This window comes from Blennius ocellaris, assembly GCF_963422515.1.
Source record: "Blennius ocellaris genome assembly, chromosome: 16".
Classification (NCBI taxonomy): domain Eukaryota; kingdom Metazoa; phylum Chordata; class Actinopteri; order Blenniiformes; family Blenniidae; genus Blennius; species Blennius ocellaris.
The window spans coordinates 8,587,850-8,615,386 of record NC_137665.1 but is presented as its reverse complement, the minus strand read 5'-3'; the positions used below and the strand labels follow the sequence as shown (position 1 = coordinate 8,615,386).

The window sequence follows — 27,537 nt, the reverse complement described above, 5'->3', positions numbered from 1 at the left end:
CCTTTTGTGGATAGTTTTGCTATTGGCCAAAAGAGGACCACATATTCTGCCTTTCATCAGAGAAAACACTTGAGTATTGATGTAGCAATATCTAACTCAGCCTGTGTCAGCTGCTTGAGTCTTAAAGCACACCTTCAGCTCTCAGTTTTGTACCCTTAAGCTGTTTTGTATTGTTGTAACCTATGATGTCAACCACACTGTGCCTCCCTTTCTCTGCAGACTATGAAGTGGTACGTAAAGATTAATTTAGAAACCTGGCAAGCATAAGACCTGCCCTCTGCAGTGTGTACTGATATTTCTCTGGTGTAAAGACAGTGGGCCGCAGAGGCAATGAAAATGCCATCCAGCTCTTTGTTCAATAGTAATATATATGTGTGTGTCTAGAAAAGCTGACTGAGAGTTCCTTGAAAGCTTTACTAAGATGTTTTAAAGCTGTTTTATGTGCTGGCTAGTCAATGAAAGACTATTTGATTTTTAACGGAAAGACATGACAGTTAGTCTTTAGTCTGGCCCAGTCTGCTTTCCTCAACATATCCAACACTTAAAGTTGTACTCATGCCCTGATGTTATGTCTTCATTCTTCCTCATTCAAATGTTCTTTTCTTTTCAAGACGTACGGTTGTCCCAATTAAATCAAAGACTCATCAGCAGACAATACGCACCAAAAACAGGAAGGCTCTGTATGCCTTCCATTACACAACCCTGCTCTGCATTGTACGTGTCTTCCATATTTATATTGACAGTCAGTTCGTGGTTACATCACCTCTGGCAGTAAACCTTTCAACTGGAATAAGAGCTCATACAAGAACATGCAAACTCCACTTGACAAACCATACTCCCATATTCCCACTGTGAGGAAAGTGTACTATTCAGTGCACCGTTGTTTCCTAAATGTATGAATTAGCTCCTATTAAGCGAGCAGTTGATTCAACATGTATGCATTTCATCAGTCTATAAAACCAATGAAATATTATATAAATATTTTTAATCTGGCATCGATACATTTTGTCCAACGGGTGCTGTTTTGATTAAAAAGAAGTCAAGTACCTAAACGGTGTAGCTTGATTCTGCACTTCAGTAAGCCCAGCTACTTTGCAGAATTGGAGCTTGTGATTTTGAACTAATGTTGTAAAAAACGTTGCGTGTGAGGAGTGCTCTGTCGTTTGGTGCCCTCTATCTGTGACCATGATCTTAATTCCCAAGTGTACTTTTGATGTCTGTCATAAACAGAGTTGTGACTTTTACTCTCTCTCGGGTTTTATGCACATGTGAAGCAAATTTGAAGTGCTCATTCGACCTTTAGTATATGCAACTTTAGAAGAAGCTTAAACTTTCTGAAATATACTTTAAAGCAAATCTGGAAGTTGGTTTCAACTTCTAGATTTTCACTATGTCAGAACATAGTGGTAGAAGGCAGATGCTAACTTTCAAGTGTAATATGCAATGAGTATGTAGTTATTAATCATGTTAGGGTTCATGAAAAGTGTTGTCTGTCTGATTTGTATGCAATATGTCAGGGGATTAAATGGGCTGCAGGCTATTGCCTGCTGAAGTCCACATGAAAAGAATGGCAATTAGTTTTAATGAGTCTTGCTACCATGACATGAGAAGAAAAGTCCAGATGTCAAGCCAATGGGCTTTACAAAACTGTCAGGCAAAATATAAAAACTTCTGGTTTAGCATGATTCAGTCATCCTTGATACATAATTCATTACATAGGAGCCTTTTACAAAATAATTAGATTGCACTTGTTAAAAATTAAGTATGAGCTGTAAGACAAGATATATAGGGAATATATGCAATGTATAGTGGTGTACAATTTGGAAAGTCAGCGATAGTTTTAATTGCACTGCTTAAAGTCACAAGAGGGCCCTGAAACGGCAAACACAACAAAGTAGGCTGTGTAGAGGGATGAGTGTTGACACGTGAGATATTTGTGAAGCTCGGTAGAGTCTGTGTTCCACCTTTTCAATGAGTTCAGCACATATAGAACACTGATTCAGCTCAAGATGCATTGTTTCCCCAAAGAAAAGTGCAGATGTGTTCCCATAATGCATTTTACTGGGGCGCAAAATTGCTGCATTTTTCATCAAAGTCTTGAGTCTGTGCTTTATGAAAGGGCTCAGTTAAATCTTTGCTGGATCACCGAGTGCACTGTGGGGTAAGTGGAGTAGATCGACGCTGATAGATTGGTGCTGTTGGTCCCATTTGATTGATTGGTCTTGACTCCAGCTCTGAACTTGATTGATAATGTCTCAGCTGGGAGTACAGAGTGCAAAACGGTTTTACAGGTCTGGGACATGAGCGCTGAAATATTAACTATCTTAAATTTTTTTCATTTATCAGAGGGTTTTTTCAGTTTTTTTTCTTGTCTTCCCTCTCTTTCTCTCCCTCCAGCCCGAGGAACTGACTGATGTGCTGGAAATCAGTAACATTGTTTTCACCAGTATGTTTGTCTTGGAAATGGGCTTCATGCTGCTCGCTTTTGGCCTGTTTGGATACATCAGGAACCCTTACAACATATTCGACAGCATCATTGTTATCATCAGGTAAATTTGCGACCTTCCTGTTCTCACAAAATATGTGCAGTCATCATGGTTCAAAGCAACATTGAGCTGTAGAGACTCACTCTGTAGACTTCAAGTCAGTTCAGTTTTTCTTCAGTAGACGACTGCTTAGCATGATCCACCCATGTCCTCGTTTCCTCTACAGCTTGTCAGTCACCATGTTTTGAGTGTCAGTGTCAGTGCTGCAGCATCCGTCTTTACAATAGCCTATAAGACTGACACAGTCATGATGGATTACACTTTGCTGGCTGCTGCAGTGGATTCTGTAAGGTTTACTGTTTGGATGTCATTCAGAGTAGGGCCTTTTAAAATGTGTCACTGTGTTGCTATAAGACATTGCTTTGGGAATCATGAATGCATGAATGCATGGTAATCAGATGCACTTGTTGGCATCTTCAAAACAAAGAATTATGTATATTGTACATTAATATATGGTGAAATATGGAATGCACACACACAGTCACACACATACGGACACATCCATTTGCAATAGTCACTGAGTAAACAATTAACCTGACAGGATTGTATTTTGACAATGATTGGATTCAGACATTTCAAACTTGGACAGGGAGAATATGCAAACTTCAGAAAAAATTTTTTCTCTCATATTCTCAATTACAAATTTGAACCTGAAAATTCATATAATTAGCGTGAGTGAATAAAACAGTGTTCCACTTGTATTTTAAGATGAACTGTCTTGTTTGTGGCTTTTCAGTGTGTGGGAGATAATCGGACAATCAGATGGTGGGCTCTCAGTCCTGCGCACATTTCGTCTACTGCGAGTCCTGAAACTGGTCCGGTTCCTCCCGGCTCTAAGGAGACAACTGGTCGTGCTGATGAAGACGATGGACAATGTGGCCACCTTCTGCATGCTACTGATGCTTTTCATCTTCACTTTCAGGTATGGACATAACACAATCATCCCCTCATGTCGAAAAATACACGGCTGTGATGACGTTGGCATTTATTGCATGATTTTTATAAATAATGTTAAAAAAAATGTTTTACTTTTTTTTGCAGTATACTGGGCATGCACCTTTTTGGTTGTAAATTCAGTCTTGCAACAGAAAACGGGGACACTATTCAGGATCGGAAGAACTTTGACACTCTGCTCTGGGCCATTGTCACCGTGTTTCAGGTAAAGGTTCTTTCATTAATTGATCTCAAAGTGGATGTTTTCAGACCATATGTGGTATTTTTCTTACAGATTGAATTTCTGTTCCCAGCTGCCTTTTCTGAGTCACCACTGCTCGGTTAAAAAAGACTGATATCAACTTGTTCTATAATTTTCTTTTATGTTTTTACCAATAAAAACCTTCCAGAACAGCATGCTGCTTTGAGTGACAAGAGAGCAAGTAGAGACATTATGAGTGTAACCTTATAACCTATAGAAATTGCTCGGGGAGATGTTTGACGACATAAGAGAGGGGTTGCTGAGCTGCTTGTGCTGTCAAGACTTGGCCTCCACATTGTGTATCATTGAAAATTGTTGATCTGACACCAAACACATGTACATAAGGCAAGATAAATAAAGAGCATGCTGAATGTGTCCCAAAGGGATGAATCTCAGCTCACAATTGGCAAACTGCAAGGACATGAACTTCATGCTTGAGGTACCTGTTCCATCACAGGGTGAAAACAAAGCGGTGTACTGCAACCAGCCCCTTCTCATTATAACCACAGTCAATTCAGAGACACCAGTTCAGCAAATACACATTACATTGTGGGAGGATGAGGGACCCAGTGACGTACAGGGCAAGTATACAAACCCTACACAGAAACCTCCCAGGAAAACACCCAGGACACATGAAGTGTTACGCCACCTTGCAGCCCCATCAGATTTTCATCAGACCATTTTTTTTATCGCCATGACAATTAAGACCCTTAAACATGCTTATAGTCTCTTTTAAAAACAAATCTAGATCTAATTGAGTTTGGGGGGGAAAAAATAGTAATGGGATGATTTGCTCATTGAGTGTGATTCTATGTGCATGCATGTGTGAGTGCAAATACACTTGTATTTTTATCCGATTGTTGGCCATGTGTGTCCATTCCAAATGTCAAACCCAACCAAGAGTGTGCTTCTGTGTGTGTGAATTTGTATCTTGAGTTTTCAATCCAAGCTTCTGTTCGTAGTTAAATGCAGTGAAATGTGAAATTCTGCCTATTTGCACCCAGTCTCTCTTCCGCAATCATTTCTATTTTTATCACCTTCCCTGTGGAGATATTGTTCAATCACTCCAGATAGATTGTCCTCTTTGCTATATTGGATGTGTCAGCAGGAGAGTAGAACACACAATGTGTTGGACTGTCCTACTTTGGTGCTGAAGAGGCATTTTATCCTGAACTGACTGTCATGTGAAAGACTTACGCTTACTGTAAATATACTTACCATAGTTTTCTGGGAAGGAGATGCTGCATACACAAATTTCTACACAGCCGTATAGGTAGGCACATTTAGACAGATAGCACAGTGAAGTGCCTCGGGGCCTCGGGGTTTAATGAGTGGGCAGAGATGGAGTGAGCTCTCATGCTGTTTCATGACCACTGTGCTAGTTTTAGATGCTTTCATTGCTGACAGACTTCAAAGTGCAGACACACACACACACACACACACGCAAACACACACTTTTGATTGTCAGGTCATCATCTCAACATGAAATTGAGATATTGTGGTAATAAAAGTAGCTGAGTAATCAGTTTCTTTAATCATTTAGCGACTTTTTCCTCACTATTTTCCAACACCTATACCTTTACTACTTCACCTACTTCTCCTGAATTGGATGATTATTTACTCTCTCTCTCTCATTTTTTTAAATGATGTGTCTCTAAACCACAATTCTGTCTTTACCAATTTGTGTTTTCATTCATCTCTTTCCCTTGGTCCCTTCCTTATTTGTTCCTAAATCTCCTTCTGTTTGATTCAATCTACAGATTCTGACCCAGGAGGACTGGAACGTGGTGTTGTATAATGGCATGGCCTCTACCTCTCCATGGGCAGCACTTTATTTTGTTGCTCTCATGACATTTGGCAACTATGTGCTCTTCAATTTACTTGTGGCCATCTTGGTTGAAGGCTTCCAGGCTGAGGTAAACAGCAGGCTGAGTTTTGTGTATTACTGCAGATGATACTATAAAGAGCGATATAAAGATTCACAGAGCGATTTTAATTTTGAGGTTAACAGTATTCAGTCCTTTGACTGATCCCTTGCTGACACTTGATCAACAGTTGAAATAGTATTATCATGTTCTTTGTGCTTGATGTTGCATGTGGTGGCGAAAACCTTCTATTCTGAATGTGGACTCAGTTGCATAAAAATTTGATTTTCCGTGGTCCTTCGAACACGATTTTAGCTCATCAGTTTTTCCTCATCTAATTCTGTTATTATTAGTATCCCAGAAGCTTATTAAGCCATAAATGTAACATTGGAGCACTGACTGGATGCATGTGTGTTGCAGGGTGATGCTAATCGGTCAGAGTCAGATGATGACAAGAAATCAGATAACTTTGATGAAGATGAGAAGGTGCAACAGCTCAGAGACACTGGTAGGTGAATTCTAGAAATACACGATTTGTTGTTTTCATTGTTGCCTATTTGCTAAAAGCAACTTTAACTCTCTTCCCCAGAGCTGAAGATGTACTCTCTGATGATGACAGCAAATGGTCACATTGACCCTCGCGGCTCGATAGCTCCCCCCATTATCATGCACACGGCTGCCACGCCGATGCCTACTCCGAAGAGCTCTCTGGGTCCTGACTCTATCCTTGGGGAGGATTTCATGCACAGAGAAGGAGTGCCTAATTACGGTGAGGTGGGACTGGGCTTCTCTGATGCAGGAAGTGGTCGTGCAGAGTCTCGACGCGGGAGCGCCACATCAATGGACCCAACAGCATACGACCAGCATTCTTTGGTATGCTTCATCAAACACTTAAAAAGTAAAAATGGATTATTCTTGGAGGAATACTACTTAAAAACTTGAATCCTTCATTTGTTCCTTCAGTGAGACCAACTGCCGTGCAACGCTTGTTCGTTTATTTTAGAGATGCGACTGCTAAGACAGAAACATCCATTTCCCTTGTTGCTAAGTCAGAATAACACATACAGACTATGAAACACACATTCACACCCTGTAAAGCTGCCAACAAACCTAAAATAGGTTTAAAATCTAAAGAAAAAAAAAGATTCACATTCACAGTAAGAAATGGTATCCATTCACTTATTAGAGGATAAAAAGAAAAATGACACATGAGAAGTTTCTTTTTACAACAACCCCCTCCCCCCAGGTCTATGAATCCCCCTTCTGCTTAAATATTTTTTTACAGCAGGGAAGGCTAAATAATTTTTTTTTTCTATTATGGTTAGAGCTACTTCAAAAGCAAACCAGACAGTCTCCAGTGTCCTCAGTCTATTCCTAACGCAGATCTTCTGCCTGGCTGGTTTTGGTCCAGCTATCATCATTCCTGCGCTCCAGTTCTGCCTTCTCCCCCAATCGTGCGTCATCCGTCCTACCACTCAAACACTGTGATGCAGCATTTTAAAGCTCTTGACTCCAACTCAACAACAACATCCAACTCCTGTAGCCAGTGATTCTAATTCCTATTCAGTATGCACTCGCTGATGTTTGACTGGCTCAGACCTTCTGCAGAGCTCAGAACTCAGCATAACATCTGGAGCTTGAATATCATATCATGTTTCAGACTTCTCTGGGAAAAAAAAGAAAATTTGCAAATTTATTTAAACATCAATAAAACCCACATGCACATAAGTATTCACAGTCTTGTGAATTGAAGCACACAGTCAAGATATCAAAAGAGCAGCTTCAGGACAACTTTGTGAATGCCCTCAAGTGACCCAGACTTCAATCTGATTGAATGTCTCTTGAAAGATCTGAAATTGACACTTCCCATCCAACCTGATGGCGCTTGAGAGGTGCTTCACAGTGGATGGACCAAAGTGCCCAAAGATGGTTGTGCCAAGGTTGTGGAATCATGTGCAGAATGAGTTGAAACTGTACATTCTGCCAAAAGGTGCATCAACCAATGGATCTAAATACTCATATACAGGTGATTTATTTATTTATTTATTTTTTTAGTTTTTCATTTTTAATACATTTATAAACATTTGAAAATCCTTTTTTCACATTATCAATTTAGGGTATTTTGTAGAATTTTGAGGGGGTAAATGAATTTATTCCATTATTGAATAAAGCTGTAACATGACAAAATCAGAAAAAAGTACAACTTTGTCAATAGTCTGGGTGTACTGCAGGTTTCGTCAACAGATGCATCTGAAATCATACACTGAAATGATCATTATGAAATGGAGAAATAAATGGTATGACAAATCTGTGTTTCCTCTGTCGTGACTCTAATATTGATTTCTGGCTTAAAATGTTCCACTCCAAATCCAGATAAATCAGACTGATCGAGTGTCATGAACGAACTCTCAATTCCTTGAATTCTGTTCAGACTGAAACTGTTTCACCCCTCCGACCTCGTGGTTGTTTAATTTGTTCATGTGACGTGACATCACACAAAGGTTGACGAGCTACCACGTTCGCTGCTAACATTGGCTCTGAAGGTGGCAAGTTTAACAAAAGCACTTTTTTTTTTTACCCAGCAGTTTGTCTAATTATCTGTATGAGGACACTGTGACACAGATAGTTATTTATTCAATGACAAAATTACACAGGCCTGGAACATCATCTAAAAATACTTGGAGCTGATGATCATCAGGTTTCATCAAGTAGCTATAATAGGTAGTTACTAGAATCTGGAGTCTTTGCCTCTGCCTTTCCTACATTAATTTATCTCTGGTGAAGGTGGCACGTCTGTGACAAGTACACATGAAACTCTTTGGCCTGTGATGATTATCACTCAAAAATGTACTTTATGTGAGACTGAGAATTCTCAGTGTCTGCATAATGTCATCACCAACTTTTGATTAACACTTTTTTTGCCTAATTCCTTGGTAGCTTTTTAAAGAACTGCTGTGATTTACAATCATTTTTTTTCCAGCCACTCATTATACTTTACTTATTTTTGGTCCCTTTAGAGCCTCTCAAGCCCCGGCCGGCGCTCGCCGCTTCCTCCCCGTGGCTCCGGCAGCTCTTGGGGAAGCCGTCGCTCCAGCTGGAACAGCCTCGGACGAGCACCAAGTCTGAAAAGGCGAGACACCAGTGGAGAGAGGGAGAGCCTGTTGTCTGGAGAAGGTGGTGAGGAGGAAGATGGCGGGGATGACAAGACCGAGGCTGGAGGAAACAACAGACTGAAGCCAGCGTCTTTGGAGCTGCTCCAGGCTTCCACTCTCTGCCCCTCCATAATAGCAGAGTATGGTGACTGTAACGGGAGGACTGTGACCTATGACCCAAACCTCAACTCTGAGCCCAAGGAAGACTCTTTACCCGAGGATGACATGGACGATGATGTAAGTAGCTATGAGTCAGAGCATTCAAAGTCACATTTAGCAAAGCTATATCAAGGTTTGGAGCGGTTTTCCCAAATATGACGGTGTTCAGTTTGCTCTGTGTCACTTTGGACAAGTATGTTCCCATGGGTTTTTCAGCCTGTTGACAGTTGAGCCTTTGTGACTTTCCATTCTTATATACGTTTTTTTGGTTGTTTCTTACTGCTTTTGTTGTACTTATCCGATTCTCCTTTGCCCCTTTTCTGTAATTTTGAGTGTGTGTTTTGTGTTCACTCTGCCAGGCCTGAAGAAACGCTTATTGTCACACTTTGATTGATTGATTTGAGCAATGCACGTTTTCTCAGTGGCTTCACAATCATTTTCATAAGTGTGTGTGCATGTGTGTGTGAGGAAATGCCCTGCTCCTCTTGTGGTTTTGAACGACCTTTGTCGTGACACTCTTCATGGTTTTATTGGCTCAAAATTAAGTTAATAAACCATGAAATCCTTTGAAACAAAGGCTTCTCCCTTGGTAGAGTGAACGAGGGAGGCTTAACATACACTAACTCCACATGTAGGACGTGCACTTGCCGGGGTGTGTGTGTATGATGCACAGAGTCAGACAATGTATATGCCTGTGTTTCTCTGTGGGTGTTTATGTTTGGGATTAGAATTTTCAACACCAAGGATATCTGAGCAGCATTTTTTTTTCTACATCCACACAGGCATTCATACAAGGACATCCCCAGATGCACACAGGCTCACATATTTGCTTGCCAAATGAATAGTGTGTGTGTCTGTGTATGTGTGCTCAACTTTGGGCTGTTTTTAATTAGAATCTACAAGTACAGAAGCTGTACACCTAAGCTTTCTTCAGTTTGTTTTATTAGAAACTTTAATGAGTTCCACAACAGTTTCTATTGAACCTGTGGATGCTAAGTTGGAAGTCTGCCTCTTACGCTCCAATTATCTCTATCTACATATGCAATGAAACATGTGTTTATTGTGCCCCAATAGATCTTATTATAGGACAGCTAACACCAGCAGCACTATGGAAGCTGTTTAAGCCTTTATTTGGATGGTGGCTATATATTTGCAACTTTCCCAATTATTATTATTTCTCCTATAACTTTAACAGTATATTTTAAATGATTATATCATCAGTCATGCTCAACACTGAGAGAGGTCTATGATACAGATTGATTCTAACAAAAGGATCGCAAAAAAAAGTTATTTTGTGCACCCTTTCAAACTTGCAGAGTTCTTTTTGCTACTGGGTCAAGAAGGAGCTGAACAGCATGAAGCCGCGCTGGTGCAAAGAACATGAGGACTGGACGCTGTACTTGTTCTCCCCAGAGAACTGGTGAGACTCATAGTCACACACTTCCTCCACATCAGCTTCTGAGCGATTAACCTAAATCCCAATTATTATTAACCCCGGAACAATAACCTCCACTTAATGTAAGGAGTATTTGTCTTAAAAATGTAAGAACGGAAGGCAAACCTCCCACGAATCTGCCACCGCTTTTTCACTGTGAAGTCTGAGATCAATAGCTTTAATGCACCATAAATACTCAATAGATAGTAATTGTTTGTGTGTGTCCGTTCAGGTTCCGCATGTGGTGCCAAAGTGTGATTTCTCACAAATTGTTCGACCACGTGGTTCTGGTTTTCATCTTTCTCAACTGCATCACTATCGCTCTGGAGAGACCTGACATCCAGTCTCACAGCACGGTGAGATACACACTTTTTATTAGTGTGTTAGTAAAAAGGAAGAATACAATTATAAGATCAAAAAAACAGTAATTCAATATTGCCTGGTTCAACTAAACAATGTATTTATTTTTCAAAATAAAAATAACTCACCTAACAAATGTGATATATTGTTTTGTTTAATATACCAGAACTGAATTTATGTTGCATTTATGGAGTTGAACTGAATAGCTCATTGGAAGAAACCCTCTGCTGTTCCTAGTTTGAAGTGTTTAGTTGTTATTTTCTCCTTTTAATACTCGTCGATATAAATGCTCTCTCTCCCCTTTAGGAGCGAGTGTTTTTAAGTGTGTCCAACTACGTTTTCACTGTGATCTTCCTAGCAGAGATGGCCATTAAGGTATGTAATATATTTCATTTTCTTTTTCTTTTAACATTTCAAGCATTTCCTATGTTTTACCTTTGGATCAAGAACCTACTTTGCTTCCAGCTGTAAAGGCTGTTTTACTAATCTGTATATTGTGTACTGGTTTCATCAGGTTGTAGCTCTTGGTTTCTGCTTCGGAAATCAGACTTACCTCCAGTCCAGTTGGAATGTGCTGGATGGCGTTTTGGTGTTTGTGTCTTTGGTGGACATTTTGGTTTCTCTGGCGTATACTGGCGGGAACAGGATCCTGGGAATCCTTAGAGTCCTCCGTCTGCTGCGAACACTTCGCCCACTGAGGTACAAATAATGGCTTTCTTGTTTGTAGTGCTTTAAGCAGGATTCACATAAAATAATCATTTTTGTTCATGTTCGTGTATTCTAGGGTTATTAGTCGAGCCCCGGGTTTGAAACTGGTTGTGGAGACTCTCATCACCTCCCTCAGACCCATCGGGAACATTGTGTTGATCTGCTGCGCCTTCTTTATTATCTTTGGTATCTTGGGTGTCCAGGTAATCACTGTTTAACAACACATACTTTAATGTTGCCTATTGATCCACTGCACACTCGTCTCTTCCCCTAAGGATGACGGGAAAGTTTTTAAGTCCTTGCAGCTTAATTGTCACGGATGCTGAGCTGCAGCATGTGTGATTGTGGCTTGAGGGAATTGTAAGTGTCTTGAATACCCAATGGACAATAAGCCTTTCTTCCCTCAGATTGTGAGTTTTGAAAGAATGACAATTAGGTTAAATGTGAAAAGGAACAACATGACCTCCAGGTCAGCTTTTAGCTGAGCACTCAAGAAAGAGCTGTGATAAGAACGTGCTCTACCAAATGCTCTTTTATTACCAGTGATATTAGTTGAATGCATAAAAGCTTCGGGCTTCGGCACAATTGAGATAATGTGTAAATGGCATCCAAATCACCTCGCACATCTCTCACTACTTTTTTTTCTCTACTTTCTGACACTCTTTAGCTTTTCAAAGGAAAGTTCTACCACTGTGAGGGTCTTGACACTAAAAACGTCACCAACAAGTCGGACTGTCTACAGGCCAACTATCGCTGGATACGAAGAAAATACAACTTTGACAACCTCATTCAGGTAATCAGATGAGCAGACTGCTGGTGAGATAAGGAGAAAATGACATGCTTTCCTCTACTTGTCTTACTATTTAATGTGATTGTCTGTACTTTCCTATTTATGATACATGTGATGAATATGAGTAGATGAGTTAGATACAAAATGTTTACATACACAACTACACTACAATGCATTTATGAAAGATCTGCATATGAGATCAAATGTGCATCTTACTAACAATGAGAATTATTTACATGCACTGATGTGCACACCATGTTTGTGTCTGATATTTAATGTGAAATTATGTTTGAATCGATAGGAAAGTTCCTCCATCACAAAACACTGTGCATCTCTGTGCTTCTTCTCTAGGCGCTGATGTCCTTGTTTGTTCTGTCGTGTAAAGATGGCTGGGTTAACATCATGTATGATGGGTTAGACGCAGTGGGCGTGGACCAGCAGGTAACGATTTAGGCGTGTCCCAATTCGGATTTCAGTGATACTGTCGGGTCCAGATAAGTGTGAATGTCTTTACTTAGGGTACATGATTCCTGATCTACTTTCAATTCTTTTTGTGTCAGAATCCACTGTTATTCTCAATATTTAGCAATCGTACTCTTCTAGGTTACGACGCATAACATTGCATCCAACAATGCACAAGATTGTCTTTTAAAATGTTCTCCCGCCTCTCATTCCTCTATTAGGCATTATGTACAATTTGCAGGTGTTTAGATTGTAATGGTTAAAAAAAAACGCTTAAGCCTTTACAGAGCACTCACTAAAATTGGTGCAAATGAACATTTTCACTATAAGGTGTTGAAATATATTTCTGTACTGCCAGACTTCCAATCAGCATTGGGATACATCATTAAATGTCAGTTATACAATCTAACTTTAGCTAAGTGATGTCAAACTGACCAAAACCAGACATGTCACCATTTGTATACATTATTGAGTACTGCTGGCATACCATACTGTGCGTTATTAACCCAAAAAAAAAAAAATAGTACAGCAAATATGACTTAGAGAGTACCTTCAAAACAAACCTGTATTGTTCAAGCAGTTTGTCACATTTGTCCTCATATTTTTAAGATAAATGCATCTAAGAGATGCACTTAATGAGCACAGGGAATGCTTTGCTCAAGTAAGTTTTTAAAGTAGTTTTTTTTGGAACAAGAGGATGAATGCTGAAATTGATTTTGTTTTTAAAAGCATAAACATATGTCAGCAGTGAATTTCATATAGAGTCCAAGTGAAAGCACACCCCAAAAGCTTCAGATTTTCAAAGGATTTGCATTAGTCTACTTGTTTCTATACTGTAAGTGGAATATTTTGCTTTCCATGTTTTATAAGCATTTCCCCCCACATATACACCCCCCAGAAATTGTCCTGTGCTCTTCTCCCCTCAGCCTGTAAGAAACCACAACCCCTGGATGCTCCTCTACTTCATCTCCTTCCTGCTCATCGTCAGCTTCTTCGTCCTCAACATGTTTGTCGGCGTGGTGGTGGAGAACTTCCACAAGTGCCGACAAGACCAGGAAGAGGAGGAGGCGCGCTTACGTGAAGAGAAGAGGCTCAAAATGATAGAGAAAAAGCGCAGGAGTAAGGAGAATGGAGGGGCTGGTCGGTAGTCTATTTTTCTGAGCACTGCCTGCTTTCAGAGCTTGAGAAAAAAAAAAAGAAAAAAGAAAGAGAATGACAAAGAGAGAGAACTCAGGGAAACTGACTGACGCACAAAACGAGGGAGAGTTTAAAAGAGTGGCTAGCTCATGCCAACAGTGATTGAGCACTGTCAGGTGCATGGGCTACGCCAGTCTATTGCATGTTAACGTGCATGACTGCAGCCTTACTTCAACCCTCCCCTAACATTGCATGAAATCTTAATTACCTGTCTTAACCTAATTAAAACAGTGTATGCTCACTCTTTAGGTAATTGAATTGCCGCCAGCGTAGTCGTAAAATAGCCAGAGACTTAAAGTATTTGAACATCAGACATCACGTCACGATTTATTGCTGTTAAATACAATTTCTTATAGAAAGTAAATGCTTCTGATACCTTTTATAAGAGAACATTAATTTTATAGAAAAAAAAAATTTGCATGGACAAATGATAAGTAGCTGCTTTTTCTTTGTATATTTTACAACAGTTCTCCCTGTAAGTTTTTTTTATCTGTGAAATGTAGTTGTCCCTTACCTCCCTCCAAATGCATGTACAACCCTGACTCCTCTCGACAGTAGAGGTAAAGGAAGGTCTTTTTCTGTGACCTTGCTTTGACTGGCAGACTCAGAAACATAGCAGACATTCTTGGCTGCTATACCTATAAGTACCTTCGTTGTTGTTGAGTTAGTCAGATGCACAACATTGCTACTGTACTTTCAGCTTACAAGCACATGCTGGCAGAACCATCGAAGCACACCACCTATTGCAAAAGTGTGTCAAAATGACAGTCACAATACAAACCAGCCTTTTTGACGGGAAAATTGAATAAATGCATAAAGGTACAGAGTGTCTTAACCATGTACCTTTATGGCAGTATATGGTGTGAGCAGAACGCAGCTCTTTTCATCTTGCATTAGCAACATATCTTACTGGTCTAAAACTGTTAAACTCCATGGAATTGTAATCAAATCTCATTGTCAAAAAAAAAAAAAAACTCTAAGCACTTAAGTAAAAACAAAATGTGGTTTTAGACTATTGAGATATTTCACGAAATGATGCCATTTGCAAGAAGAGTGGCTCCAGTGTTTTTTCAACATTACACCATTTGTACCCCAATGTTTTCTGAAATATTCGGATATTCCAAATACGTCATTTTAAATCTTGAATCAGAACATCTGTGTTCAAAAGTTGCCCAGTGGCATTGTTTGAGGAAATGTGTTGTTGAACATAACCTGCACCACCGCTCTGAGTCATATACATAACATCAAAGGCATGCAAGCATGCAGCAGATAGCCAGGGCATGGTGTTAAACTGTAGTTTAAGTTTATGAACGTGCACGCACACCGCCAAAATCATCATTATGGACATGTGAGTACACAGTGTACCAAAACTAAATGATGTGTGTTTTAGTGTTAAATAATACAAATCGGATTTCAAGTATGTGGTCACCTTAGAAGCAAAAATGTATATCACTCAGTCTGTCCTTGAAAATGTAATACAAATGACAGACCTCATGCTAACCTGATAACAGTATAACACATACTTCAATTAAATGTATTTCAGGGATATTTTTTTTTAAACATATTCTCAGTTAGAAAGTATGTTATATTGCACAGGAGTGGGTGTAATTTAATTTAGAAATAATGTTGCCTTAGCAGCGATATCTGGTGAAACATGTCCTTTAGGCTTATTAGTAGTGGGCCATTTGACATTATGAAGTCACAGACAACTGTATTTATAGCAGGCTGGCAAGACAGCAACAGTGAATAATGTTGTGTGTGTGTGTGTGTGTGCATTTGTGCTTTCTGTCTGCTCTACTTGTGCTGGTCCTCTTGTAGTTCAGGATTGGCCTCAGAGCTCTTTTCACAGTCAGACTGCACTGTATGCATGCTGGAGTAAATCGAATGGTGCTCCAATTTTGAGAACTTCACTCTCAAGCAGACATGTTTACATGTGGTATTGAGGTCCTGTTTTAATTGGACTGAAGCAATAACCTATTTTTTCAGATATGTAAAGATAGTGACTGATGCTAGCAAATAGGTTTTCAATGTCATCTTCACCACGTACAACATGAACATTCAAATGGCCTCAAAAATCCAATTGCAGGAAGCTGTAATTTTCCCTCTAATAATCAGACATTTATAATCTCTTTGTATTACAAAGGTGAGCTCTAAAATACCTAATTACCCGAGCTGTTACTCTCATGTCCTACCTGATTTGAACATGCCTCACAATCAGTAGTGTGCACAGCCTCGCAGAAAAACACACAGGATTGGAAAGAGGGCACCTCCACCGTGATTGAGATTACAATTAGAGAAACAGTGGGACACCAACTGCTTCAATTCACCCCCCCCCCAATGTGACATGACTGCAGAAAAAGAGAAATTTCATTTCAACATTCAGGCACATTTGCAGCCTGAGCAAATGTAGTGGTGGTCCTTTCTATGACTCCCTCAACCTTCCTGTGCACACTACTGAACGCCTACTATGTCATATTTGGAGCACAGTCTCTTACACATGCTCTGTCTGTCTTTTCCTGTTTGTGTGTCTGGCATCTGTTGGTTTGTTTGTGTGTTTATTTGCTTCAGAGGCCAAGCAGAGGCCATACTATGCGGACTACTCCCCTCTACGTCTGTCCATCCACACACTGTGTACCAGCCACTACCTGGACCTCTTCATCACGTTCATCATCTGCATCAACGTCTTTACAATGAGCATTGAACACTACAATCAGCCCCAGGTAACATGATAAACCGACACACAGACACTAAAGTAGTGCTGTGTACACAGGCACAAGTTCCTCTTAGCAGATGTCCATGTCATGATATATTTTGTCTTTCTTTGTGTGTGGGTGTATCCAGTATTTAGAGGAGGTTTTGAAGTACTGTAACTACGTGTTCACCTTCATCTTCGTCATCGAAGCCCTGCTGAAGCTGGTGGCTTTTGGCATCCACCGTTTCTTCAAAGACAGGTAACAGTGTTGTTTGACCAACAGAAAATCACACAATTGCCTCTGAGAGGGCTTGTGAACTATTTCATCCTGCTGACCTTTGAAAGTTGTCTTGCTTTGCATTCAATAGAAATATTACCTATTGGATCATTAATGAGATTGGTATTTAGGCCACCCAATTATGTTATCTTTCCTCTGTAATATTATGTGAAGAGGATAAGGGGCAATAAAAGAAAGAAAAAAAGTCTGGGCTGACCAGGCGGTATGCTCTTTAAAGGTCCTTATTTCAGAATATTTTGGCTTGTGTGTTTAGGTGGAATCAGCTGGATATAGCTATAGTGGCATTGTCCATCATGGGCATCACACTGGAGGAGCTGAAAATGAATGCAGCACTACCAATAAATCCCACCATCATAAGAATCATGAGAGTACTCAGGATAGCACGAGGTAACACACACACAGAATCACACAATGCACATTCTGCATGTGAACTGAGTCAAGCCAGAGACAACTGTTTCTCTGCAGTGCTGAAACTCCTGAAGATGGCCACAGGAATGCGATCTCTGCTGGATACTGTCATGCAAGCACTGCCGCAGGTAATCAACGGCTCCGCCAGGCCTCAACCGCAAACTGTGGTGTTATTTTTCTGTACTACTGATGAATATCGGGTCAGTGTAACAGCTTGATTTGGAATAGACGGCTCTTAAAGATTTACTGCCAGTGCTGATGAATGCTGATTAATTCTTTATTTCCAGGCAAATCTCTTCAAAATGTCTGTAGTCTCTTGGGTTAGTGATGATTTTTTTGACCAGTTTTCAATTGTTTTGCACTCCCTGTGGACGCCTATCAAGGATAATACATGGCGAAAACATTGCAACCAAGAGTAAGACACCAAATGGCTCAGTTACAAAAATGGAAATGAAATTATATTCATATTATTTTCTCACATTTGTTGAGACATAATGTTTACATTTTGTCCTGCGGGACTTGAACTCCAATCTCCGTTTCAAGGGTAAAAACTTGCGTTCAGTGCCAGTCAGTACCAGACTTACAGTAATGACCCCTGTAAAAGGTCTGTTTGACACACACTCCCTCTCTCAAGTCAAACATATGGCCAATAAATGTAGTTTAGCCCAGATTGGACCTGGATCTGTGAACTGTGCTGTCTTTTTGGACTTTCTCAGTTCGATCAGTGCACTTCTCTCCGAGTGAGTCCAGAGACGGATTCTCAGGTCTCTGTCTGCCTCTTGTTGTGTAGCACACATCCCAGAGGCAAAGAGCAGGTGCACCAAAGATTCTGATGTGCGTGCAGTGACAGACTACGTTGTTCTTCTCTTTCCTAAATGTCAGCTGCGCAGATATGACCGTTAGGGCAGCGAGTGCACAACACCCGCTTTTTAAGGAGCTACCTTGAAAACAACATGCTGGCTGTTTGTGTTGACATCATACAGATGGATGTAGTCATAGGAAGTGCAGAGTGCAAAGTTCATGAAATCCACCGCTGATTTAACTCCCACTGAGTTTATTTGAGGCCGGTCGTCCTGAAATCAACTCTGTGGGAGTTAATTCAACTCTGGGCTTTGTGCTGTGTGATGACTTATTTTTGTAGCTCGGCAGGGTTAAGCACCAGGTCGCTTAGTGTCTCAGTAAAGCTTTCAGAGATTTTTAACAAAAAAACAAGCCAATAATATATTTGCCTACTATTTTAGAGAGGGTTAAACTCTGATATGCTTCATTCAGTTATTGTGAATGCAGATAATTTCGTTTTTCAGTGTAATCATGTGCAAACTAATATTAATATGTATGTTGTATACACTCATTATGAAGGTTTCAATTCATTTATTAATTAATTAACTAATTAATTAATTAATGAGAAATAACTACAAACAATTACCAGCTTGTCAATTTCCTAAATTAGAATCAATAAAGTACATCAATCATTCACTGTTTGGGTTCTTTTACAGCGACCTAATGCACCTTTATAGTTTTAATAGCTATTGCACTTCACTGCAATCTGTTTTTACATACATTTTATCTACATAAACTTTTATTCAAGTTTGTCCATAGCAATCTGCATTTGATCATTTTAACTGTTGTATATTGGCACATGTGTTATGTGTTATGTGTATGAATTTAAGCTAGATGGATGGATGGATGGATTTTTTCAGGTTTTCTTACAAAGATAAACATCTCACAAATGGACAAAATACAATAACATCAATGATATTGTCATCTACTACCTGTAGATTTTATCAAGCGATATTTGTATTCGTCAGGTTTAACGGAGAGCTGACATATGTGTCGTTTTGCAGGTGGGAAATCTTGGTCTCCTTTTCATGCTGCTCTTCTTCATCTACGCTGCTCTAGGAGTGGAGCTCTTTGGCAAACTGGGTCAGTCACACGAGCAGCTATCGAACACACACACATGCACACATACACTGGTTTATACGCTTTAGCAGAAAAGGCTTGTGAATCCACTTATTGCTACCACAGTCACGACCTAAAGCAAAATTTTTCCTGCTTGAATTGTTACTGATGAATCCTCACTCTCTGCCCACATCTGTCTCCCTGTCTCTCCTCCTCTCCTCCGCTCACACATCAGACGCCGTTTTTTTTTTCCTACCGATCACATTTGCATGAACACGTTTTACTCAGTAGGCCAGCTCTATCCAACTCATTTTCTTTGAGAGTGCAATAATGTGTGAAGGAAGAGGATGAGCAAAAAACAAAAGGGCATCTGGGATGACAAAATGAAAACAACTTGGTGATAAAGAGGCCATTTTCAGTTAAATGTTATTATGATTCTCCTCAGCTCATTGGGAAAACAAAGTGAGGCCTATTTTCCACTTTTATTAAGCAAACATGCCTCTCACTTTTTCTTTTCTGTCATTTTAATTATGATGAGTAAAACTTTCAGATGTGACTTTCGTTCTCTGTATCTGTGTCCCATTTTAAACGTTGATTCATGTCTCACGATGGCTCAAGAATGGAAATACATTCAGTTTGTTGACAAGTTTAGCAGGGATATTGTGATGCAGCCTGGTGGAGATCACAAAGCATCCGTTTGAGCTGCAGCCGGATCACAACAGACATGCCGTCCTTGCTCAAAACCTCATCATGTTTCCTGATAAGACCCAATCTTTCTACTGGCAAGAGAATTCTGGAGGTTTACATAGCTCTGATGTTCCTTTATTGAGTTTCTCATTAATTAACGTTCAAGTAGCATCCCTTTTTTTTGCTTAGTTTGCATATCTCTCATCGGAGTTTTATAGTGAAGATCTTTGCAAAATACACTACCAGGGACATATAAATCATCAAAGGTCTCAACCTGCGTGAGCTTTTTTTGTGTTGATGCAGACCTCAGTATTGTCAAAATGCATTCAAGTCCAAAGCTGAATTTTTTTTTTTTTTTTTTGAGTGTCGGATCTATTCATCTGAACCTATTTGAATGATCCTGTTCACTTTTTTACAAGGCTCTTATTTGAAAAAATAAATAAATAAAAGTAAGCTGCTTTGAACATTTTTTAATACAAGTAATGAGATGTGTATGGACATGTGATGGTCCAATTGTATGGAACTTCTCGGATGTTTCCAGTTTGCTTTCAGTTTCATTTTGTCTCAAATCTCAATTTCCACAGCCTATTTGCACTGATCTCCTACAGTGGTTCCACTTGCTCCTCCCATAGCATGTCATTCTCACATTTTAGAGCATTTCATTGGCTTGTTAACTGCAGCACCCATAGTTGGTTCCCTGGCAAGTCCTTGTGCAGACTTGACATTTGATCTGCTCAGTCATGTGTCTATGAATCATATCCATATTTCTCTTGTCTCTGAGGTGAAGCTGAATATTAAATTCCACATATAAAATGGCCCCAATCTTTCCTATGTTATAGTTGGACCAAGATATTATATATACTGTATATTTCTGTTACTTGTTCTCCACTTCAGCTATCATAATCATATGTCCACCATCACTTCATGAACACATTTCTGAAATGTTTGTATCAATGTATTGTTAAAATAGGCTTCTATTAAGCATTCCTCTGAATATATTCTTGCATATGTTTAAGAGTAAAAAACAAGACATAAGTATCCTGGGAGGAGCAGCTCGTCCTTCTAACTTTGATTCAACCTGACCCGAGGTTAGAAGAGAAGAAACATGTTTCCTGGTGGCAGTGTGGATTCAGCTAACAGGCTCCTGCGGGCTTTGAGTTCAATTGACTGAGACTTTCTCCTTGTCCTCTAGAAGACAGTCGTCCTCTTTTTGTCTGTGTCCTGTCTTCAGGGACTTGCCACACTGTAGCTCTTTCCTCAGAACAGACATGTTAGGATTTTCCCAGTGACTATGACACTTCGTGTCTCTTTTTTATTTTTCCTTCCTATGTTGTGTTTTTAATAACTGTCATCTTTTACGATGTGCCCCTGAACAGAATGCAATGACAACAACCCATGTGAAGGTCTGAGTCGTCATGCTACCTTTGCAAATTTTGGGATGGCCTTCCTCACGCTGTTTCGAGTGTCCACAGGAGACAACTGGAATGGGATTATGAAAGTATGAAGACCCCCCCCCCCCCAACACCACACACACACACACACACACACACACATACACTCCTAAATTATGGCTGGATTATCTAATAACCAGTGAGAGAGCAATGACCTCAAAAACTAATTATGAAATGATAAAGTAGCTGAGAGCTCAGCAATCTCAACAATTCAGGATAGTGAGATGAGATTTTTTTTTTATATCTCATATATATATATATATATATATATATATATGTCCCTATATAACAAAATAACACAGAATATGACTTGACAATGTGTTTTTCTTAACATACAATAACACAAATTTTATTCGAAAAATATATTGCATGCATTGCTCTTGTTGTTTTCTGCTGTGTGCAGTATTTATTCGTGTTTCTGTGTTTATTATTTTCCCCTTGGTCTATCTTTGTTTGTTTCATTCGTTCTTTCTTCATGAACTTCAGGACACGCTGAGGGAGTGTCATCCTGACGACCGCCACTGTCTCCAATACCTGCCCCTGGTCTCTCCGATTTACTTTGTCACCTTCGTGCTCATGGCCCAGTTCGTCCTGGTCAACGTGGTTGTGGCTGTTCTGATGAAGCATCTGGAGGAGAGCAACAAGGTACAGGAAGTAACAGCACAACAATTAACGTTTTTTTTTAACGTGTATGTGTGAACAACATGGTCATTTAATGTATCCAGTGCTGCTTTACATTATGCTGTATTATTTTGTATCCCTCGTTTGCATTGATTAAACAATATATTCAGAGTAAACATATACCTACATTTTTGTAGGAGGCCAAAGAGGATGCAGAGATGGATGCAGAGATCGCCTTGGAAATGGCTTTGGAGAGACAACGCAAACTAAGCACAACTTCCAGCAACAGTTCAGCAGGAGGGACTTATGTGGGGCCATGTCCTCATTCACCTGGTCAGGTAGGATCATATTAAATCCCTACAAGAAACATTCAACCAGGAAAAACAAAACTAACAAAACAAGCCGAGAGATTTATCAATTTAAATATTACACTTTTTTTGAAGTCACAGTATATTAACATGTATTTACAGTGTTGTTCTGTTTTTTTTTGTTATATAATCACCTTATCAATCACCAGTAAAGTCAAACAGTGACAACTCAGAATAACAATTCACTTACCTAATTCAGAGTTTGATGGTTAAAAAATTTAAACTCTTTCACTGTTGGTATATTGTCTGGTCCATGTCTCCCTCTGCAGGAGGAAGAAGTGCAGTACAAGAACCAGGACCTATTATCATCAAGAAAGATGTCTGTATCCAGGATGCACTCTTTGCCAAATGACAGCTACATGTTTCGACCTGTACGACCTGCTAGCGCCCCCTACCCCTTGGAGGAGGTGGAGCTCAGTCCCCAGCACCAGCATTCAGGTAACTTACCACTTTAGAATTGACATATTAAGAAATATATCAGGTTGTGTTTGAATGCTGTATCTCCCCATGTGTGTGAAGAAGCTGCTTACACTGCTGTAACCTGAATGACTTCAACAAGGCAAAATTGCCTCTATAAAGCACAGAATTAGAATCACCTGCCAAACTGTGTAAATAAAATTCCATTAAGCTGACAGGAGTCGCATAAATAACTCAATATTTGAATAATATCCGTCTTCAAAAAGTGTCCAATAGTCATCAAATAAAGGTGCAAATAATGGAATTGTTTCAGGAATTTTCCGGCATTTAACAGTAGTCTTTGGTATCAAATAATAAAATGTTTTTATTTGAATAGCAAGATGTTGTAATTGTGGTGCTATCTTGTAGATTTACAATTCAGAGTTTAGTATTTCAGCAAAAATGTTGTTCTGATTGGAGGATCCCTGAATGTTTTAGATTGAAGCAAAACTACAGCCACGGATGCAAATTCTTATTTTTAAAAATGTTTGGAGTTACAAATCAAGGATAGTAATATCATGTATTTGGATCAGCCACGTGCCAGTAAATACCATCTGAAATTGTTGTGCTTAGTTTGCAATAAGAAATACATTTTAACATTAGAAGGTCTCACAATAATCACTAATCATCTGTTTTTTACAATTCCAGCTTGTAAACTGAAAAAGAGCATGTACATAGCACTGACAAAAAAAAAACTGTTTTACCTGCAGTAAGACTCTAATGGCATGTTGTGACCGGGCTGTGGACAGGCCCAGCTCTGTCCGAAGGTACTGACTGCAGTGGATGAGCTGATTCCTGTGAATCTCTGCAACTTTCACACATGCTCATCTGCTCAGCTCTGAGATGGCTGAATACTAAACTAGAAAACATAGTAAAGTCAAGAGCCAAGCTGCAAAGTCAAAAAAAAAGGTCTAATCATCACAGGTGCTTCATTTATGGTGTGTTTGTGCAACTGGGAACTTGGCATGTCACCAGATTTGAAAGTCCCACTTCTGAGTTGGATGGGTATTTTGTTGGAAGGTCACTATGTAAGCTCAGCTCATGAAATCGTTAATTTTTCAGATTTATATGCATCGAATTATGTCTGAATACATAGGTGCATTGTAGAATCTGGTCCTGGTGCTCTTGGCATTAGCTGTATTGATTTTTTTTATTTCATTTAATATCAAATGCATCTCATTTTGCTTAAGAAGGGAATCAGATAAACAGGTTAACATGCACAAAGAATGTTTGAAAAACAAAAAAAACAAATGTGCAATTTCTATGACCTGATAAAAATGCCCTACTGTTGAGTGACAATAAATCCAGTATTCCAGCTCGCTCAAGTAGGAAGTTCCAGGTTTCACATCTTTTAAATGCATTTCCTCCCACTCAAAAGTTGGGACTTTTCTACTTCTCAGTTACTGAAAAACATACCATAAGTTCCTTTTTTAGAAACATTGAATGATTTTACAGCTTGAACCGATTAATTGCCTTCATGTGAATGTGTTAAAGATCTACTTCTAACTTTTTTCAATGATTTCTTCAACTTGTGTTACTTTGGTTGCATCTGATGTGTGCAGACAACCTAAGATCATGGTTACATAGCTACATGGAAGACAATTATTAAATTGATTGCTGACAACCATCTGACATTAGAGTTGATCAATATAAAATATTTTATGATGTGTGCAGCCATGTTGAACTGTAACCAGGATCTAATGCAATATATGAGATGCTACAAACTTGCTTTATATGACATTATCTCCTAGTATGAGCTCAGTGTTGCATTTCTCCTCCGACCCACTGAACACTTTATTTTGATAGTAGATTCAGGGCAAAACAGATTTTGCCACTGTAATCTTTTTTTTTTTTTTTTTTTTATTCGAATAACGTGTTCATGATGTGGTACTTTTTAAATGATTACTCATTTGAGAGTAATTGAAATTTTCCAAACGTATGACGAAATTGTATGTGTTGGGATATCCTCAACTATGCATGTGTTTTCTGCAAAAATGCATGTGTTTACATGATACAATAATTATTACAGTCCCTGTTTATGTTGCATATTTTGTATGGAACTGCGTGGTGGTTGCTTCTAATGCTCACATCTGTTCCTGCAGTCTCAGTGATGTCGGTCCACTCCCAGCCTTGTGAGGGCCGCTCTCTGCTGCAGGTTCCAGACGTTTCTCCTCCCACCCTCACCCTGCCCCGCATCGCACCACCAACACCCAGCCCATCACCACGGGCCCTGCACAGACAGGTCAGGGACGTCTCCATCTTACTTTATGCTACTATAGGCACAGATGTTATCTCTCTATGGTGATTGTATTTATTTTTTTTATTTTTTTGTTAACTTTGTTGCAGGTGGCAGTTAAAGTGGATTCTGTCGAGTCTCAGGGTTGTGATCAGCAAGAGAGGCGCGGCTCTGTCAACCTGCCTCCCCTGTCCCCTACTCCATATTCGTCTCATGCCTTCTCATCATCTCCTCTGCCGCCTCCACCGTCATCTCCTTCGGCTTTCTCCCTTCCGCCTTGCTCCCCGTCTCCCTTCCAACTCTCGCCACCCTCTCCTCTCCCTTTGTTACCATCTTCTCCTTCGCCCCTCCCTCCTCTCCCATCCTCACCTGCTCTCCTTCTCCCTCCCCCTCCTTCCCCTCGTCTCCCGCTGCGCCCGGCGAGCCTGCGACGGCATCGGCCACCCTCCGCCATCTCCTATTCTGACCCGGCCGACGAGGAGGTGTATCACATCACGAGCTCCGCCCACCTCAGATGGAGAGACGAGGAGGGAGGAGTGCAGGAGGGAAGAGGCAAAGCTGGCCGCAGTCACTCCCTTTCCCCTTACACCTTGCCGTGCTCCTTGAAGTCCTCGCCCCCTTCTCCACTCCCACTGCCCCCCTCTTCCTCTAGGAGCACACTCAGTCTGCTGGGGGCGGGGCTGAGGGACTTCAGGAAAGGCGTTAGCGTTGACAACCAGGGCTTCCTGGACAAGCCCCCATCACTATCTGCTGGTCACTCTGATGACCACCGACGCCACTCCATTGAGGTCTGCCTCCCTCAGGCTGTCATAGCCGGTGACCACCAGCACCTCACAGAGGAGGCCCACCGGTCAGAGAAAGGCGGTCCTGTGAGAGTGCAGTCCGTCGGAAGTAACCACCGAAAGAAGAAGATGAGTCCTCCATGTATCTCTATCCACCCACCCTCGGAGAAGGAGCACCCTCATCCCTCACCTCCTAAACTGGCAGATTGCAGTATGATGCTGAGACGCCGGACGCCGTCCTACGACCTAACGCCACACACACAGTCAAACACATACACGCAAGACGCCTCGGCAGACGCACAGGCACACTCTCCAAGGCACACAACGCTGACACCCGTCCACATACCACTTCAAGCACATTCACCGTCACACACACTCACGCCCTCCCAGGCAACCACCCCAACGCACACTCAGATTTTCACCCCGCCACTTCCATCAACACCGACACACACGCACATCCCCATAAGCCCAAACGTCTTCATCCAACCGCATGCACCTCTAGTCCCAAGCCCGATGCCTTTTTCACAGACACGACCCGTCTCCCCTGCCGCGAGACGCTCCCCCCTCACAGGAGACTACATCCCCCTCCCCCAGTTCACCTTTGACCAACCGCAGACCAGATATATGAGCGGCCTGCAAGCTGGCATAGCAGACACTGACACGGCCACTTGCTCGTCCCCTTTCGACAGCAGACTGGGAAGCAGTGCAGGGTTTAGTGCAAAGAATAGGAGGACCGCCCAGTAAACATCAAAGGGGATAAATTATTTAGTCCAAAATCCCTGAAGCTAGAGTCGAGGGCCCTTGGATGACCTCAGAAAAGTTTGATGCTCGGGGAGAGACCGAAACAAGGAAAGATGCCCACTGGAGCGGAGTTTTTTTGTCTTTTGTTTTTGTTTGTTTTTTGTTAAGAGGAATAATAAAATGACTCGGAATTACTCTTTTCAGAGAGACGCTGGTACAGGCTCTTTTAAGAATATCAGACAATGGATCAAATTTTCTAATCCCACCTTGAAAAACAGCAGATCCACCGAGGCTGTACCAGTCAAACAATACTCACTGTACGTGGTGTGTTGGAACTAATACTATTGACACACCAGGACTAAAGCCACCTAACTTCGTAGCCAAAGTTTTTTTCACACACTGTCCTCACCCACGCAAGCCAATCAGGAAGCAGCGTCTGGCTGATGACCTCTGACCTTTCTCGGGGACAGCGGGTTTGTGAAATGCGAACGTGGGGGGAAACCGTGGGATATGCAACTTCAGGTTTTTCACAGAAGTTCTGCTTGCCCCTCCTCTGCTCCTCGATCACATTGATCAGAGCAGAAGTGTGTGCGCGTGTGAATGAGTGTGCGTTTTAGCCTACGTGTGTGTGTATATCGTCAGGTCTGCTGTCATGGATGTCAGCCATGTTATTCTTATGCTTGCAACGACAGAGAGGGGGAGCAGGGCAGAGCTGTAGTGTACGTTTCTTTGTGTATCTGTGCAGTGTAAATAAAGGAAAATACTGTATTTGGTGAGATTAAAAATAGCTCTATCCATATGCACATATTTTTATAGAGATCTAAAATGTTTTTGCACACAAATTTCAATTTCGAGTTGCTTGTTTTCCTTCTGTTGTCCTCCTGTGAATGTATGTTTCTTTTCAAAGCTGAGAAAGCGAGGAAGGAGATCGACCCTCCTTCCAACCTGCTAGTTGAGGTTGAGCAGAGGGGATTTTATTTTTCTATTTAGAAGATGAGAACAAAAAGGAACGGGTTTGGTGTGTATCTG

The 27,537-nt window shown here is 40.6% G+C and overlaps 1 protein-coding gene across 1 annotated transcript in view; it reads left to right on the top strand.

The window, feature by feature from the left end:
• The window catches only part of cacna1ha (calcium channel, voltage-dependent, T type, alpha 1H subunit a), a 107,439-nt gene extending 80,280 nt beyond the window's left edge, over window positions 1–27,159 (top strand). The window contains exons 13-38 of the mRNA XM_080511818.1: window positions 2,398–2,549; window positions 3,283–3,468; window positions 3,588–3,705; window positions 5,502–5,657; window positions 6,027–6,114; window positions 6,196–6,479; window positions 8,624–8,995; window positions 10,234–10,337; window positions 10,585–10,708; window positions 11,019–11,087; window positions 11,227–11,411; window positions 11,497–11,623; window positions 12,088–12,213; window positions 12,562–12,651; window positions 13,599–13,812; window positions 16,438–16,589; window positions 16,711–16,820; window positions 17,113–17,246; window positions 17,325–17,395; window positions 19,112–19,190; window positions 21,230–21,351; window positions 21,791–21,949; window positions 22,123–22,263; window positions 22,563–22,731; window positions 24,852–24,991; window positions 25,096–27,159. Coding sequence (XP_080367944.1) covers window positions 2,398–2,549; window positions 3,283–3,468; window positions 3,588–3,705; window positions 5,502–5,657; window positions 6,027–6,114; window positions 6,196–6,479; window positions 8,624–8,995; window positions 10,234–10,337; window positions 10,585–10,708; window positions 11,019–11,087; window positions 11,227–11,411; window positions 11,497–11,623; window positions 12,088–12,213; window positions 12,562–12,651; window positions 13,599–13,812; window positions 16,438–16,589; window positions 16,711–16,820; window positions 17,113–17,246; window positions 17,325–17,395; window positions 19,112–19,190; window positions 21,230–21,351; window positions 21,791–21,949; window positions 22,123–22,263; window positions 22,563–22,731; window positions 24,852–24,991; window positions 25,096–26,511 — 5,088 coding nt within the window. The 3' untranslated portion in view covers window positions 26,512–27,159. The remainder of the gene's footprint in view (window positions 1–2,397; window positions 2,550–3,282; window positions 3,469–3,587; window positions 3,706–5,501; window positions 5,658–6,026; window positions 6,115–6,195; window positions 6,480–8,623; window positions 8,996–10,233; window positions 10,338–10,584; window positions 10,709–11,018; window positions 11,088–11,226; window positions 11,412–11,496; window positions 11,624–12,087; window positions 12,214–12,561; window positions 12,652–13,598; window positions 13,813–16,437; window positions 16,590–16,710; window positions 16,821–17,112; window positions 17,247–17,324; window positions 17,396–19,111; window positions 19,191–21,229; window positions 21,352–21,790; window positions 21,950–22,122; window positions 22,264–22,562; window positions 22,732–24,851; window positions 24,992–25,095) is intronic.
• Window positions 27,160–27,537: the final 378 nt, after the last annotated feature.